The 19,661-nt window shown below is 35.6% G+C and overlaps 1 protein-coding gene and 1 long non-coding RNA gene across 4 annotated transcripts in view; one reads left to right on the plus strand and one right to left on the minus strand.

Moving 5' to 3' along the window:
- Positions 1–19,661, minus strand: part of LOC309509222 — a 138,147-nt gene that overhangs the window by 77,163 nt on the left and 41,323 nt on the right. The gene's annotated exons all lie outside the window — the stretch shown is intronic.
- The window catches only part of piezo2a (piezo-type mechanosensitive ion channel component 2a), a 190,527-nt gene that overhangs the window by 47,508 nt on the left and 123,358 nt on the right, over positions 1–19,661 (plus strand). For all 3 annotated transcript variants that reach the window (XM_082183793.1, XM_082183795.1, XM_082183794.1), the window contains exon 4: positions 7,241–7,283. In XM_082183793.1, coding sequence (XP_082039919.1) covers positions 7,241–7,283 — 43 coding nt within the window. The remainder of the gene's footprint in view (positions 1–7,240; positions 7,284–19,661) is intronic.

Raw genomic sequence — 19,661 nt, forward strand, 5'->3', positions numbered from 1 at the left:
CACACACACACACACACACACACACACACACACACACACACACACATGCGTTTATCTGATCACTCAGCATTACACTCCTTTTCCTTTGTTTTCTATCGGTCAGCCGAGGCCCTGCGTTGAGTGTTGTGTGAACCTTATCCTTTAAAAATGCATTGTTCAGTAACGCCTGACCTGAGATCAGCTCTTCCTCCATTAGCCCTGATTTCCTGTGCTCTTTAATGCGTAAGAACTGACTCTGGAACAGTAGCGGGTGATTCCGACGGGATCTGTTCCTGCCAGCTGAGCTGTGGAAACACCAGGTGTTCAAATTGTGTTCTTCAGATTCGACTGTAATCCATATTTAACTTCCTAAATGCTGGAATGCATCTGACAGCACTGACAGTTTATACAGTTCTGCATTTGGAGGCCGGAGAGTCTTTTAAATCACACTTGTAGAAACTATACATTTACTGCAATGATAACAAAATATCAAACCCAAGTATCATCTGCAAAAAAATAAATAAAAAAAATGCAATAACAAATAATTTGGAAAAAAATAAATAAATAACTAGATTTTTAAAAAAAATTGTTTTATCAAATATTCTAAAGATTTATTATTTAAGTGGCTGGATGATTTTAGATCATTCTAATATTTGACAACCAGAAAATTCCAAACATTTTATGTATTAATTTTTAACAGTTGTGTATTTCAATTCAACATAACATGTAAATGTATAACATTATATTACATTAAAATAGTTTAAATACTTGTTATTCAATTATTAATTATGCAGTTGATATAAATTACTGTTGTATTTTTAAGTTACTATTGCACTCCTTCATAAAATTTTTGTTTCTGCCTAATAAAATAAAACATAGGTAATTATATTTCTTGTATATTTTTCTTCTGCATATTTATTTCTCATATTTGTGACTATATTTCACCGAGTGAATTAATGTCACCATTGTGACTATATTTAACATACATTATAATTATATTTCTTACTTTAAGCTTTATCTCACAATTATCTTTTTATTTTTTACTCCGTAATGAAACCTGGATCACGTTAGTAAGCTTGCTTTGTTTTTCCCTTTTATGGTGTAAAAAATTATATAATATAATATAATATAATATAATATAATATAATATAATATAATATAATATAATATAATATAATATAATATAATATAATATAATATTACATTATAATATAATATAATATAATATAATATAATATAACATAATATAATATAAAATTATAATATAATATAACATAACATAACATAATATAATATAATATAATATAACATAATATAATATAACATAACATAACATAACATAATATAATATAACATAATATAATATAACATAACATAACATAACATAATATAATATAATATAATATAACATAATATAATATAATATAATATAATATAATATAACATTATATAATATAATATAATATAATATAACATTATAATATAATATAACATAATATAATATAATATAATATAACATTATAATATAATATAACATAACATAATATAATATAATATAACAACATAATATAATATAATATAACATAATATAATATAATATAACAACATAATATAATATAACATTATAATATAATATAATAAAAACAAATATGGATAGTAATGATTTAATTGTTATGTAATGCAGAGATATTCATATATTCTGAAGTGTCTTAAGTGTAAAAACACACAAATAAAGTCGAATGAAAGTTCCTGCGTTTATCTCTAGTTCTAGCGTCTCTTTTCTGGCGTTCACACTACATGTGTTTCAGTGCGATCGGTGAACCTGTGCCAGACGTGACATCTCTCTCTCTCTCCAAACACAGACACAAGACGTCTTTCTGTTAGAGATGATCAGCGCTTCGTTTCGCACTCAACCACAGCCTTGTTCTTCTGATGCTAGTCTCTCATCTAACTTTCCTCTCGGTTGCATTATTGACATGAATGCATGCATGCCTTTATTTGCTCGTTGAGAGGATTAATACGCTATTGTTCCCCTCGATGGCATTCGTATGAGTGATATCAGGCCTGAGTCGCTGCCAGCAATGAGAACAAATCCCTTCAGTGTGTCCTAATATTGCCGTGATAAAGATCAGCTTCCTCAGGACGCGTATCTCAGTCTCTAAAGCTCTCTAAAAATACTCCATTTTCTTTCTAACAAAGACTGTGTGTAAACCTCTGTTTCCTCAAGGCCAGTGACGGTGACAGAAGCTGTATTTGTTCATCGCTGAGGGAGTCACCGCAAGAAAACACTTCCTCTCAGCCGACAATGTACCAGTTAAACATCAAACATCAGAGTTTTTTATATACTTTTGTTTTGCAAGAAGGCATTAAATTGATCAAAAGTGAGAGTTGGCATGATAGAATTCTGTTCTCTTGAACTTTCTATTCATCAAAGAATCCTGAAAAATAAAATGTATGACGGTTTCCACAAAAATATGAAGCTGTTTTCAACATTGATGATAATCATAAATGTTTCTTGAGCATCAAATCCTCATATTAGAATGATTTCTGAAGGATCATGTGACACTTACTATATATTCACATATGTAGAGAACAGCTGATTTACACTGGAATAATATTTCAGAATTTTTACTGTATTCAAATCAATATTCAAATAAATGCAGCCTTGGTGAGTAGAAGAGACTTCTTTGCAACTGTTAATTATTATTTTACTTTTATATTTTTGTTAGGCAGAAACAAGTATGTTAAATAAATTATAAAATGAATAAAATAAGTAATTAATAACATAGAATTAAAAAATAAAATAAAATAAAACAATAAAATTAAACAAAATTTAATAAAATAAAATAATAAACTCAAATAAAATAAAAAAATATATAAAAATAAATGAATGAAAATAGTTAAAAAAATAACATAAAATAAAATAAAATAAATTAAAATTAAATTAAATTAAAAATAGCATAAAATGTAATAAATAAATAAAAATTGTTAATAATTTTTTTTTTTTTTTATACCAGTAAAGCTATGTATGAGCATCCCTGTGGACGGCTGAGTTTTAACAGTAAGAAAGGGCTTGTTTTGCCTTTGCCTCTGGGTGATATTGTGAACATAATTCAGAATGAAATGAGAAGCACATCTGCAACATCTCGATGGCATCTGTCCAGATGTGTGTGAGCAGAGAAGACCGTGACACGACCAGCTCGTGTGTTTCCCGGCTTCATCACTGTCACACACACACACTCTGAAACCAATACGACCAGTTTGTTTAAAGAGTTGAGCGTGATTTCCGTCTCCCACAGAGAAATATGATGAAATCATGTGTTTAGAAGCGCTTTCCTGAGCCTCGGCAGGCATTATCAATCTCTGAGATCCTCCCGAGACAACAGGAGTCAGTCTGGAGAACGCCAGAACGGGAGAGAACTGATGATGTGCAACTTACAAACCCTCATCCTTCCCTCAGGGCATTTTGAGCCTCTTAGGAATGAATGTAATGTGAGGAATGCTTCAGTACACGTAGAAAAACCTAAAAATGCTAAAACTTTGATAAAAAATTATTTTATAATGTTAGATGTGTATGTGAATGCATACTGAAGAGAAACTGACTTTAGGACCCAGAGGAACAGCCATATAGAGCTATAACGCCATCTCGAGTCATGAAATATTATGTGATATTATTTATTTTTCCACAAGAGGTCGACAAAGACTCCCAATGTAAGATATTTAGAGCTGAATTAAAAGGTTTATGCATGAATTTTTTTGTTATTTTGAATTTAAGTTGAAAGAATGTGAGGAATGTGCTTCTATATGACTATTTATTGTTTATTGATCAAATCTAGTCATTTAAAGGTAAATATAAAAAAATAAATAACAAAGAATCTCCCAAAAAAATTGCATTAAAAAATTGAAAAAAAAAATATATATATCACAATGAAATAAAATAAGCTTTCTGGACAAACAACAAAATAATTAAGTATAATTTCAGGGCTTCGAGGGAAATATGTGTTATAAAGTGCGAGGGAAAGATGAAGGATGAAGGTTAAATGTGAAATGTTCATGTGTTTTATGAGCTATAATCTCCTCAAACTGCTTCTCTGATCTCAATATCACATTATAACTTGATAGAGGTTTAGCATTATATGTATATGAAGAAGAAAACTTTCTGAGCGTTGATCTTAGACTCTAGACATATCTGTGAACGTCTATAAGAACAAACCTCCAACATCTGCTGTCTATTAGTAATCTGTCTCGTCAGCAGATTAAAGAAAGTGATGGCCTTAAGTACAGTTATCATCATGCTGTCTTACAGTGCAATATTTGAGTTATAGAGGCGGACGACACAGAGCGTCCTGAAATACAAACGCATTATTTTCTGTGAGTTCATGAATGTACGACTGCGGAGGCTTAACATCACAGCGCCACTCACACTTAATGACATTATATTTGCCCTGAATCGCTGTTATTATACTCACTGACTTCATCTCAAGGCTACTTTGCGTCTAGACATTTTTTCACTAACAAGTTTGATGTTTTGTATTTATAATCCATTTATTCACTTTTTGAGCGTAGACCTGAAAATTTAATTTCCAACTTATACTGTGGTAAATCTTGAATGCTTTAGAGTATTTTGATCTCTTTTCAAAGAGATCTTTTGTTTTTTTTTAAGTGAACTTAAAGTTACAGAATTTTACCTTTATTGTTATGAAAAATGCACAAAAATACTATTTTCAATTTTTATATAAAATACATATTTTCTAAATTACTTTTACTCTAAAACTGCAAGAAAATCAAAGCCATAAATCTAAACAAGTTGTGTTCCAAATTCAAGCTTGATATCTCAAAAAATGATCTTTCAGTGAGAGTGTGTTCGGCTGCAGTACCAAACGCTTCCACTAGAGGAAACTCATCTCACCTCACAATCAGTTCTAATGCGCTCGCTTGTGACGCCGAGAAGCACAAGTGGGACTATTTTATTCAGGACCATTCAGCCTTTATGAATCATGTCCATGATTTTTGTGTGTGTGTGTGTGTGTGTGTGTGTGTGTGTGTGTGTGTGTGTGTGTGTGTGTGTGTGTGTGTGTGTGTGTGTGTGTGTGTGTGTGTGTGTGTGTGTGTGTGTGTGTGTGTGTGTTCACACAGCAAGTGCCAAAACCTTTACAAAGTTTCACACAAAACGTCAAATTTCAAACAAGAGCACCAGAGGGTTAAAGCATTACAACCCATCCGTCACTGACACACAACACACCGTATACATGTGTCTGTGAAGCGCACAGTGGAAGTGAGGAAACAAATGCCATTCATATATTCTACTTAATTGTGTTTTTGCACTTTTTTACCAGTAAATATTGTTTTAAAGCATATGTTTAATATCTGTGATATTCAATCACTAAACATGCGCCGTGGTTCTTCCTCCTCCTCCTCATTAGATATGTGTATATGCAGCTGTGCTACAACAAACCTGGAAATATCCCCTCATAATTAATGTAAAGTTATAGATAAAGCTGTACATAAGCAGGGGTCAGTGTGAGATTTATTTTATGAAAGAAATTAATACTTCTATATAGCAAGAATGCATTAAATTGATCAAAAATGACACTAAAAAACATCAAAAGATTTCTGTTTCACATAAATGCTGTTTTTTGAACTTTCTGTTCATCATAGAATCCTGATGTAAAGTGTATGATGGTTTGTTGTGAATAAGGGAAAAAATAATCAAAATAAATTTTATTAAGGACACATTAATTTCTGTGAATAAATAATATAAAAAATAAACATGTCAAAACAAGTGCATTTTATAGTAAAAATGTAAATAAAGCGTCTAAAAGCTACTTCTAAAACGAGTGCTGCATCCCTCACTGCACAGTTACATCACTAATAATTAGTCTAATATTAATATTAATCACTAATAATGTATCTTGGACTTCAGTGTTGGAGGATGGAGTGAACGCTGATGTATTCCCATCTCTTGTCTTCGGAGCGCCGGATAATCCTGGAAGTGTCCCAGAAAACAGATACTCTGGAGAGATACAGTATTATATCAATCACTGCAAACCAACATCAGGTTTTGGAAAATTGTATTATATAATTAATTAATTAATTAATGTATTTATTTATTTATATAATATTATATAAATATTATAAATAAATTAAATGAATGAATAAAATAATAAAATAATAAAAAATATAATAAAATAATAATATAAAATAAATAAATAAAAAATAGCATAAAATGTAATAAAAATAAATAAATAAATAAATAAAATAAAATAAAAGGATGTTTTGATAAGAAAACATGAGTGCATGATTCAGACGTGGCGTATGGTGTGAAGTGAGCGGGATGTGTGTGTGTGTGTGTGTGTGTGAACAGCATCTGGTTTGGATCTGTGCAGATGTTAGTGAGGTGTGTGAAGCATGTGCACAGCAGGTACAACATCTGTCCTGATCCTGATTACCCGCACACACACACACACACTCGTTCTCGCTCCTCAGAAACACACACAGAAGTGCTTTGTCATTCAGATAATGCCTTCAGTCAGCATGACATCAACAGTGACCGTTTACTTTTTTAATACGTATTACTTATTTAATTAATCTCTATTTTCTCCAAACACTAGCTTTCACAGCCGAAGGTTTGGAGTCGGTCAGATCGTGTTAATCTCTTCTATTCCCCAAGGCTGCCTTTATTTGATCAGAAATACAGTAAAAACGGCTAAACAGTGTCACATGATCCTTCAGAAATCACTCTAATATGATGATTTGATGATCAAGAAACATTTATGATTAAATTATGATTTTTTTTTTCAGGATTTTTTGATGAATAGAAAGTTTAAAAGAACAGCATTTATTTGAAATGGAGTCTTTTATTACATTATAAATGTTTTTACTGTCACTTGTTTTGACCAATTTAATACATCCTCGCTGAATAAAAGTATTAATTTCTTTAAAAATGAGATCAGGCTGAATAATTATGTGCATATTGTTCCAATGGGGGGGAAATGTCTCTGTAATGTTTCAGAATCTAAATATTAGATCAAATATAAATGACAAGCTGTCATTTACAGACTTTTCCCAGTCCAGTCAACACCTAATGGTTCAAACCAGCGATCTTTTCATTCCCAGCCTCAAGCTTTAGCCTCTTCATCACATGAGATTATTAGACTGAAGCTTCAGCTTTGTGGTGTTCTTCTTCCCATCATCTTGTGTTGTTCTGGTTTTCTGATCTTCATCTTGTTCTGATCATCTTCTTCTTGTGTTGTTTCCGCAGGTTCATCATGGGAGAGATCGATACGACAGCTGGGGTTTGAAAGGTAAGAGACACTGGTTTCCTCAGGTTAGAGACTGGAGATGTGTATGAAAGTTGGCAGCAGAAAGTGTCTATTTGAAAAAAAAAAATTAAATTCAATTCAATGACTTTATTATTTATGACGGTAATCATAAGTAAATAATAGGCTACATATAAGTATTGAAGGCTACATGCTGTTTAAACATAAATATTGCTTATAAAAAAATCTAGAGAAAAATAAGCAACCTTCTATGCACACATTATTATTAGTAGTAGTAGCAGTATTTTGAATACATGGAGACGTAGCTAAATCTACTGTACAGTAGCCTAATATAATAATTTCTATCAATTTCTTCAAGTTAAACCGAACTTTTATTTTGACGGGTTGCCGTGAAGACCTTTGAGTTTCTGTGTGTGTGTGTGTGTGTGTGTGTGTGTGTGTGTGTGTGTGTGTGTGTGTGTGTGTATAACGATAGTTTTTCTCAAATGAAACGGTAAAATGCTCATGAAGTGACTCTCACAGCGGCTCTGGAGATGAATTTCATCATGTCATCATATAGTGAGGCAGACTGAAAACAGTGCGAGTGTAACTCGTGCTTCAGTGTGTGTGTGTCTGTGTGTGTGTGTGTGTGTGTGTGTGTGTGTGTGTGTGTGTGTGTGTGTGTGTGTGTGTGTGTGTGTGAGGTAAATGAAACCGCGCGCCTGCGCCATTCATTCAGACAGGGACAAGCAGAACATGCAGGGTTAATATTTAAATAGTCTTTTTGCGGTTTAATATACACAGTCACTATATATATATCGGCTACAGTGCTCCTAGTAAAGTGTGGAGCCGCGCGCTTAGATAAACACGGAAGCGACTGAAAGCAGCTCCTATTGGGTACCGAATATAGTCCAGGCAAAGTAGCGTTTTACGACAGACTAATTGTAAAATATTTTTTTTCAGCTTAGATCATTTCTATGAGGTGTCCAGAACAACATACTGAAAGTCCTAAGAAATCCTAGTTGAGGAAATATGTTAACCCTCTGAGGTCTGAGCTGTTTTCTGGGCCCTGGAGGTGGTCTGACATGCTCTGACATTTGTGTTTTTTTCTGTTACTAGTGACATTTTCATGGCTAAAGTCTAATTACACTGTATTTAGCACAAACTCTGCTACAATAATACATCAGCAGCATGTCTGTAAAAGTTTGTAGTTTTGAGATAATGACATTTATGCATGGTTTGTGAAAATACAAAAAAAAATTCTCACTGAAATAAGGCCATGAAACCCATACTGATTATTTCTTCACAAGACTTTTGAAAATTGTATGACATAGCCTAGAATATTTGCTCCAAAACTATGTGAAAATCACCCTGACTGCTCATTCAGATAAGACAATATATTGATTTAAAATTTCTAAGACGTGTTTTGTGTGACAAAGCCATATGCGAAGAGGCGTGATCATCTCATGAATATGTAAGTTTTAACACCTGAGAAAGACAAAGACACTCCCCTAACTGCCCTATTAGGAGCGATCAGGCCCTGTCATTCAGAGCAACCTTGCACAAAGAATGAGGAGATTTAAAAAAGAATGGCTTTTAGATTGTTTGGATTTATTTACAGCACAACACAATCCAAAAATACACAACAAATGACAAAAGAGCACATTGAAAACAATGATCCAAAGACAGAGACCTTTGTGCCATTCCTAAAAACATTGTACATACCATTTCCAAGGTGTTTGATTTTCACTTTACCATGTTCATGTACAGAGACTCATGTGAATGTTGAAGTCAGCAGGACTCAGTTGCATCTGGTCCCTGAAAGAAAAAAAAAAAGAAAAAAACTGTGAACATAATGATATCAAGAGGGCTGCACGATTTTGGGAATAGATTTTAGATTTTTCTGGTTAAAATTTCTTTTTAAAATTCACAGAATACACACACACACACACACACACGCACACACACACACACACACACACGTTTCCAACAATATATAATGAACACCAGGTTTGTTGTGCCTTGTAGGCATAGGCTACGCAGTGCTGCATAAAATAATAATAACAATAAATTAAATCTTCCAAAAGATTTCAAGAACAACTACGCTAGAGAAAAATATATTGATTATCATATGTTACTTCAAATGTTTCCATTCGTTATGATGATATGAAATGAGATAATAGTAAAAACATAAAGCCTAATGTTTGGTGCATTTTTCCTTTCAAACGCAATCGCGCTCCAAAATATGATACATTCAAACGCACAGCGCGCTCCAAAATATGATACTCAAACCCACAGCGCGCTCCAAAATATGATACTCAAACCCACAGCGCGCTCCAAAATATGATACTCAAACCCACAGCGCGCTCCAAAATATGATACTCAAACCCACAGCGCGCTCCAAAATATGATACTCAAACCCACAGCGCGCTCCAAAATATGATACATTCAAACGCCATCGCGCTCCAAAATATTAAACATTATGGTTATACATATCTATGTTTGAGCAGATATCCACAAACAGTATTTAACAGGAAACACGGGTCTAAATAGTATAATATTCACCATATATCTAGCAACAGTTCAACTGCAATGTGAAGTTTATGCAACAATACCATAAACTAATAAGTAAGAATTTCTTACCTTACATCTTTCTTGTCTTCAAATCGCGTTCTTCTTCTTCTGATGTAAATCCAATGTAAGCTCAGACGTGTCTTCCAAACTCGACGAAAAGCAGAGACTTGTGAAGTGTTTTGGTGTTTTGTGTTTGAGGTAACGAGGGCGTTCGCGTTCCATGTGGACGATTTGCATGTGAATCTCTTTTGCGCGAGTGGGCGTGTCGAATTAAAAGTAATTAGCAAGCGTTTGAGATACTGGACATCCTGTTGGTTTTATACAAATTACTTAAACAGAGAATATTTGTTTTCAGTTTGAATCCGATCATTTAAAAGTACACACTTAAATGTGTATAAAGGTGTATGGCTCATAAATGTGTGAGAAGTATTCGCTGAGTTTTGTTTCAGTTTATAGACGTGCTCAAGAAAAAAAAGTTTCTTGACGGAGAGGCAGAACGCACACCCTGTTTATTTTCTTTATTTTACAAAAGTACAATGTTTTGATTTGATTGTAAGTGGACACATACAAAAGTAGAAATATCACAGATTATTTTTTTATATTTCTTTTTTCTGTATAACCATAAATGACGGAGTAATTTAAGTTTATGTTGCTGCTATGTGAAAAAAATCCAGCAAAATGCGGAGTGCGCGTTTCTCGACCTCAGAGGGTTAAATTCTCATCAATCCAAGATGTGTGCCAATAAGGCCAGGCAACAATACACCCCAATAGGGCTAATTTTTTCCTTTACTCCTATCAAAATGAAACTTTACACAGTGAAAGTACCCATGAAAAGGAAAAAAATTGTATTACAAGTTTCTTTACAAATGAATTTTAATATGCAAATGAGCAATATACTAATCGAATATGCCCAAAATACACCCTAATGGACTTATTTTTTCCTTTACTCCTACCACAATAAAACTTTACATAGTACATAGCACATGAGCGCCACACTTATCAGTGATGCGCGGGTTGATCCGAAATGAGCGGGTGCCTGCGGTCACCCGCGGTTACCCGCGGTTACGAGTCATCCAAAAATATTTTTAATGATATTCGGGTCGCGGTCGGTCGGGTCGTTTGAAATAAAGATGCCAATTAAACCTTTGTAATTTATATAGTAGTATAGAGAGCATAAGCGGAGTGGAGCGGTGAGAATCTTCGCTCATCGCTCACGGAACTGTCCACCCCTCCGCTCCCCCGCTCAAAGCTACATCAGGCCGCTCCGCTCATTATCGCTCGATCAGCGCTCAACGCAGTTTGATCCGCGCTCCACTCAAATCGCCCCCCGCTCGCTCCAAAAAGGGGAAAAAAAATCTACATGTAGCCTATATCACTGTAGCTTAGACCACAGCCTTACCTCCTAAAGAACTAATGAGCAACAACAACATTTTTCAAATAGAAATGTTTTATTTCAAATGACAAATTAGGCCTATGTAAGAAGGAATATAGCCTACACCAAGTCCTGTAAAATTAAACGAATGAATGGGCCTAATAATATGAATAACAATTATATAAACAAAAATATAGCCTACATAAAAATTTTAAAAGTAAATTTACTATTAGGCCAGAATTTTGATAAGTTAACTTTTGTGCAACGCGCACGATTAAAATTTAAATGCGCTTATATCCATTGTACACACAAACTGCTGTAAAATAAAACGAATAAATGGGCCTAATAATATAAATAAAATTTATATAAACAAAAATATAAAATAAATATACATAAACGTTTTAAAAGTAGGCCTAGGCTAAATTAACTATTAGGACAACATTCTTATAACTGAACTTGTGCGCAGCGCGCAGGATTAAAATTTAAATGGGCTTGTATCAATTGTTTGCATTTTACGCTGTATTTAATTTAGGCTACACTTTAAGTTACCGTATTCAATTTGCTAACCTTTTGCTTTCTTCCCAGCGTGTTCACATATCACACTGCATGTTTTCGAGAGATGTGTCTTTTTAGATTCCAAAATTAATCTTTAGGCCTACTGACTGAAACGATGTCGTTTTCTTCTACCACATAAATGGTTAGTTTTACACCTGTATGACTTCTTATTTTCCTTTTTGAAGTAGCATACTTTTTGAACTCCATTATTGAGCCGAGTTTTGACTGAAAATAGAATCCATCTTGCAGTCATCAACAGTAGACTGAGTCAGGCTTGACTGAGCATGCTTCAGAATCTTGGTGTGCGCGGAGCGGGAAATAGGGCGACGCTCCATCCTTTTAAAAATGCCGCTCTGCGTTCTGTCCAAGATCCGCCCGCTTGCTCCCGCTCCACTCCGCTCACATGCAATTTTCTATGAAATACATAGGCCTACACTTTATTGGCTGAATAACTGGCGCGAAGATGACGCACGAGCTCAGTCTGCAGGTAGAGATGGAGGCGGCAAGAGAAAAGGTGAAGACTGGGGAGTGGAAGCTCCGCAAATACACAAACAGAAAGAGCAAAGTTGCCGAAATAATGAAAGATAATGACCAAAGTGCTGGCTTTGTCATGTGTATTTCTTGCTATGCATTTACTAGCCTACTTTTAAAAAATGCGGGTCAGGAAGCGGGTCGGGTACAATATTTTCTTTCTTTTTTTTTTCGGTCCGAGTTGCGGGCGGGTTAGTTGAAAACGTCGGTCGGGTCCGGGTTGTTTATACATTGACCCGCGCATCACTGACACTTATTGAATATGTCCTAATTTGCATAGGCAGAAAACACCATTCATATGTATGACAAAAACATCGGCCCAATCTTCATCCAATCATCCTGATGGCAATGCTGCTTTTAGACTGGCCTCTAACCTGAAAACTGCCTGGCTTGGTAGTACCTGCCAGTGGTATACTATAACCCCTGCCGGTGTAGTCTTCAGGGTCACGGAGGCACACAAGCCTCTCCACCACCACAAGGCAGCAACAACAGGGGAGGTTTCTTTTTGGTGTTTTTAATTTTATTTTTAACTAACCTAGATATTGCTGTTGCTAGCTTCTCATAACACTGCAAAGCTACTTTACAAACAGTGGAAGTCTGACGTGTGGCCCGCCTGCTCTGAAATACTTGCTAACTACAAAAAGAGAAGCAGTTTTGGTGTCTGGCAAAATTATTGTAAAGAGCTGGAATGTCTGGAAAGTGTGTCTATCCAGTTTTTCATCTGTCTTCTGTGTGAGAGTGAATCGTTTAGTTGGTAAGAATGACTTCTGCCTGTAATCTCATAATCTTACCAACAATACCAATCATTTGTAAATCTACCAGCCCAAAATGTAATCTCACCACATTACTAATGACTAAGATTCTGACTTTCTTCTGATGATATCTGTGGGGGAATGTCATTAGGTAAGGCTTGTTCGCAAAAAAAAAAAAAAAAGAACTTAGAAAGCAACTGGAGGCAAGATTGTGCAATCAATTCTTAAGGTCAATATAAGTCTTTTTGTGGCAAGTGACCCAGGTAAGTGTGGCAAGTGACTGTTTATGCATAGGTTAACTTACTGAATGGACATGAATGTGTTAGTTATTTGGCCCCTGTTTTTTCTACTTGTGACTTTATGGATTCTTGGCCATAAGTCAATTAGGCCTAGTGTTGAGCTCATTTGCATATTTAAAATAGATTTTTCAAAGAAACTTGTAAAACAAAAATGTTACTTTTCATGTATACTTTCACTGTGTAAGGTTTGATTGTGATAGGAGTAAAGGAAAAAATAAGTCCATTTGGGCATATTCGATTAGTACATTGCTCATTTGCATATTAAAATTTATTTTCAAAGAAACTTCCAATACAAAATGTTTTACTTTTCTTGTAGACTTTCATTGTGTAAAGTTTTATTGTGGTAGGAGTAAAGGAAGAAATTAAGCCTATGCGGGTGTATTTTGGGTAGCCTATATTCGATTAGTGTATAGCTATATTATGAATATTATTTAAAAAAAGATAAAAGACATCTGTCTGTCCCCCCTCACATATTATATGACAGAATAATGAAAGATACCGGATCATATTTTTCATAAAAGCAGAAAAACAATATACTTGTATTGTCATCCAACCACAGTATTGGTTGAAATATGTCTTTAGAGTTCCAGAACGACTGCTATAAAGTTAAGTTTAGGTTAGTCAAGTTAAAGTTAAAGAACCACACTTAAGCATATTCTTTAATTTCACTTAATTTCCCTGAACTTTAGTGCTTTTTTTGACCCACTCAAGATGAATCATTTTTAAATGTCATACTTCTATTGTCTTTGAAATATGATTAAAATGTACTGACAAGCCTTTATGATAAACTAAAATACACTTTAATGTAATTTCTATTGAAACTTCATGTCATGTATTTAAATACATTTGTAATAATAACACATATGTACAAATAAAATTTTAATACATTAAAGATTAGAATACATTTATTACGTTTAAATGTAATACTGAATAACACACTGCCGTTATAATTATAATCCAGTGCTTTACATTTAATTTTTTTTTACTTTAAATACACTTTTACAAATACACAAAATTACTTTTACTTCTTAATACACTTAAAAAAATTATGTAATGTACATTTATTTTGACATTATTACACAACTGTGTAAATAAACATGAACTCAACCATGATAGTGTTTCTCTTTACGTTCACTAAAGTGGCTTAATTAATATTATATTATCTGCAAGTACAGTTTTTTTTAAATTAAATATTCTTTTATGATTTGAAGTCACTACAAGCGCACACTCAGTCAATATAATTAAGTGCACTTCTTTTTCACAAAGATTATTTTACTTTTTTCTACTTTCAGCTGCAGGAAATATTTGATGTTTTGATGTAATTTTGAATATTATATAATGTCTCTTAAGCAAATGAATCAATTATGTCTCTAGACTGGCACTGGACTGTGGCACCAGCCTAAATCTGGCTTGTATGACGGATTTCGTCATTAGGACGTTGTGGGTGGCATCATTTCTTCAAGTCCCTCTTTTCTTTTTCATCTTTGTAATCGTGTTTGTGTACATGCTCATGATTCGTGTCCGGTCTGGGGAATAAAGATGGCGTCAGTTAGTATGCAGCAAACTCTGGCTCCATACACACACACTACTGTGCAAAACACAAGAGAATTAGGTGACCATCTCTCACACATACGGGTGTTTCTTTAACTTTAGTTCACAGGGCTTGATTTTCCATTACAGAAAGGTCACATTAAAATTGGAGAATCATGCTGTCGACGTTTATTAGTGCTACTTTTCAAAAGCTAGTGTTATTATTTAACAAGGAGACAACAGTTTCTGTTAAGATCATGCTTGAGACAAACCAAGGTCAATATCACTCGTGAACAGAATATTTTTGTTTTCTGGTAATCTGTAATTTTGTCAAATTATGCAAAATGTGAGACAAAAAACATGCACAATATTCCTCATTTAAATAATTAATGCGCAGAATAAAGGGGCGGGGCCTGGTTGAGTTAGTAGTGTGTTAAACTGGTGGTTATGGTAAGGGGCGGGACATTTCCCAAACACACTCGAAGCACTCGACCAATCACAACACATTGATCCAGCCGACCAATCAGAGCACAGTGTGCTTTTCAGAAGGAGGGACTTCATAGAGACAGGAAGTAAACAGAGCGTTACTGACAGACTGGGAAAAGAGGAGCCGCAACAATGGAGAATATGAGGAAAATAATCAACATTCAAGCAGGAAAAGCTGTTCTAGTAGAGCCTGAAAACAACATAAAAATGTGTAAAAGGGTGTAATATGGCCTCTTTAAGATCACATGACCCACAGCTGAAGAAACACCCATAGGCTACGTACATGTTCACATGCTAATGTGTGGTAACCTGGCAGACTGTCATATGCTTGGCTAGATTTCAGGAACATCAAATGTCACAATTACAGCATTAGTGATTTACAATTTTAAACCCAGCATTTGCATTTCATTGGCCCACTTGGCATGAGGCTTTTGACAGATCGTGAAAACTCTGTGGAGAAGACCATCTGAACACTGCAGTCTCACAACAGCTGGACACTGCAGTCTCACAACAGCTGGACGCGGTTAAAACACGCATGTTAGGCGTGATCTGTATGATGTTATTGACAGACGTGTGTAATTTACCCGACTGTGGAGGAGAAGCAGTGTCTGGAAGTCTAGCTCAAACCATATGTGTTATGATGAAGAACCCAGAGCAGGTTATACATAATCATGCCTTACGCAACTGTCGTAAAGTCTGCGGTTAGATAACCTGAATCCTAAATAATGCAAACTTTTCACCCTAACAACTGCTCAATGCTATAAAAAAACACTCAGAACATATTAGCAACTGCATAGCGAAGCCCTGGCAACGCTCTACAACACTAGCAACTGCTCAACAACACGCTTAAACACTCTGAACACTTTAGCAACTTCATAGCAACACCCTGGAAACCATCTACAACACTCTAGCAACTGCACGACAGCATGCTTAAACACTCCAAACACCTTAGCAACTGCATAGCAACACCCTGGCAACCATTTATAAAACCAGCAACTGCACAACAACATGTTTAAACACTCTGAACATCTTGGCAACTGCATAGCAACACCCTGGAAACCATCTACAACAATCTAGCAACTGCACGACAGCATGCTTAAACACACCAAACACCTTAGCAACTGCATAGCAACACCCTGGCAACCATATATAACACTAGCAACTGCACAACAACATGCTTAAACACTCTGAACATCTTGGCAACTGCATAGCAAAACACCCAGGCAACCATCTACAACACTAACAACTGCACAACAACATGCTTAAACACTCTGAACACCTTAGCAACTGCATATCAACACCCTGGCAACCATCTACAACACTAGCAACTGCCCAACAACATGCTTAAACACTCTGAACACCTTAGCAACTGCATATCAACACCCTGGCAACCATCTACAACACTAGCAACTGCCCAACAACATGCTTAAACACTGAACACCTTAGCAACTGCATAGCAACACTCTGGCAACCATCCACAACACTCTAGCTAGCAACTGCACAACAACATGCTTAAACACTCTGAACATCTTAGCAACTGCATATCAACCCCCTGGCAACTGCACAACAACATGCTTAAACACTCTGAACATCTTGGCAATTGCATAGCAACACCCAGGCAACCATCTACAACACTAACAACTGCACAACAACATGCTTAAACACTCTGAACACCTTAGCAACTGCATAGCAACACTCTGGCAACCATCCACAACACTCTAGCTAGCAACTGCACAACAACATGCTTAAACACTCTGAACATCTTGGCAACTGCATAGCGGCAGTGGTTCAGTGGTTCATGTAAGTTGTCTATAAACCGAAAGATTGGTGGTTCAATCCCTGGTTCCACCTGACCAAGTGTCGAGGTGTCCATGAGCAAGAAACCATGCTTAAACCACAACAACATGCCACATCAACATGCTTAAACACTCTGAACACCTTAGCAACTGCATAGCAACACCCTGGCAACCATATATAACACTAGCAACTGCACAACAACATGCTTTAACACTCTGAACATCTTGGCAACTGCATAGCAACACCCAGGCAACCAACTGCACAACAACATGCTTAAACACTCTGAACACCTTAGCAACTGCATATCAACACCCTGGCAACCATCTACAACACTAGCAACTGCCCAACAACATGCTTAAACACTGAACACCTTAGCAACTGCATAGCAACACCCTGGCAACCATCTACAACACTAGCAACTGCCCAACAACATGCTTAAACACTGAACACCTTAGCAACTGCATAGCAACACTCTGGCAACCATCCACAACACTCTAGCTAGCAACTGCACAACAACATGCTTAAACACTCTGAACATCTTGGCAACTGCATAGCGGCAGTGGTTCAGTGGTTCATGTAAGTTGTCTATAAACCGAAAGATTGGTGGTTCAATCCCTGGTTCCACCTGACCAAGTGTCGAGGTGTCCATGAGCAAGAAACCATGCTTAAACCACAACAACATGCCACATCAACATGCTTAAACACTCTGAACACATTAGCAACTGCATAGCAACACCCTGGCAACCATATATAACACTAGCAACTGCACAACAACATGCTTAAACACTCTGAACATCTTGGCAACTGCATAGCAACACCCAGGCAACCATCTACAACACTAACAACTGCACAACAACATGCTTAAACACTCTGAACACCTTAGCAACTGCATATCAACACCCTGGCAACCATCTACAACACTAGCAACTGCCCAACAACATGCTTAAACACTGAACACCTTAGCAACTGCATAGCAACACCCTGGCAACCATCTACAACACTAGCAACTGCCCAACAACATGCTTAAACACTGAACACCTTAGCAACTGCATAGCAACACTCTGGCAACCATCCACAACACTCTAGCTAGCAACTGCACAACAACATGCTTAAACACTCTGAACATCTTGGCAACTGCATAGCGGCAGTGGTTCAGTGGTTCATGTAAGTTGTCTATAAACCGAAAGATTGGTGGTTCAATCCCTGGTTCCACCTGACCAAGTGTCGAGGTGTCCATGAGCAAGAAACCATGCTTAAACCACAACAACATGCCACATCAACATGCTTAAACACTCTGAACACCTTAGCAACTGCATAGCAACACTCTGGCAACCATCCGGCTATATTATATATATATATATATATATATATATATATATATATATGATATATATATATATAAATGAACTAAATTAATCACTTTTTTAAGACAAAAATGAAACATCACTGAACTTACTTAAGCTGTGATGCTATTTTCCTCTGGAAACAAACTTTTTTGCATACTTTTCCTGTTATCTCTGTAAAGCTGCTTTGAAACAATCTGTATTATAATAAGCGCTATATAAATAAATGTGTGTGTGTGACCCTGGTAACCTTCCACAAAGCCCTAGCATCGTCAAGGCAAGTTTTTGAAGAGGCAAGGTCCTGGTTTTTAGGTCATGTGACCCTTAAAAAGCAAAGCTTCACTTGGGCTACCATAGAAAATTCTGATACAAATTTTTTTTAGAAACTTAATAAATATTTTTCAAAAAAGTAATAAAGAAAGGTATGTAGAGCTCCTGTAACGGTAAGGATGTTGGCTCAGACAGTGGAGAGGGAATAACACGAGTAATCAGAAACATGTGCTCTGAACTTCACGGAAGAGGCCTTTGTTTGCTTTATCATATCAACATTTCATTTCTTGTACCAAGTTTGTGGACTATTGTTTTACCAGCTTCCTTCAAATTTAAATTTGGAGATTTACAAGCTAGTTTTCTAACCCTAACAAGTCTTTGTTTAGTCTAGCGTCTGCGATTTCTCAGAAACACCAACAGTTTCAATATTCTCAGTTTACCCTTTTTATCATTTACCAATATATATTATTCTTTAAATCATTGTTCATGTGACGTTCTCTGATAAACCGTATCAGATCCCACTTCCACACACGACTTCCTCTGGTAATCTGTCATTACTGGGGCCGTAAAACGTGTCAAAATAATCCTTTGTGTGTTTTCTATGTAAATTGGACTCGCACGGCATAAATCATGTGTTTTTCTGGGATCTGTGTGTTCAAACACAAGGGAGATTTGAACAGGCGCTTCATTATGAATCCTGAATCGCAGCTCTGTGTCTCGTGTTGCTCTTGGACAGAGGAGAAGCTTCTCTTCCCAGCATGCACTGCTCCGCCATCGGGATCACTGTTATTTTCTGTACAAATAACGGTAACACTTTACAATAAGGTTCATTAGTTAACATTAGTTAACTTCCTTAGTTATCATGAACTAAGAGTGAACAATACTTCTACAGCATTGATTAATCTTAGTGATTA

This window comes from Leuciscus leuciscus (genome assembly GCF_965113295.1).
Source record: "Leuciscus leuciscus genome assembly, chromosome: 11".
Taxonomy (NCBI): domain Eukaryota; kingdom Metazoa; phylum Chordata; class Actinopteri; order Cypriniformes; family Leuciscidae; genus Leuciscus; species Leuciscus leuciscus.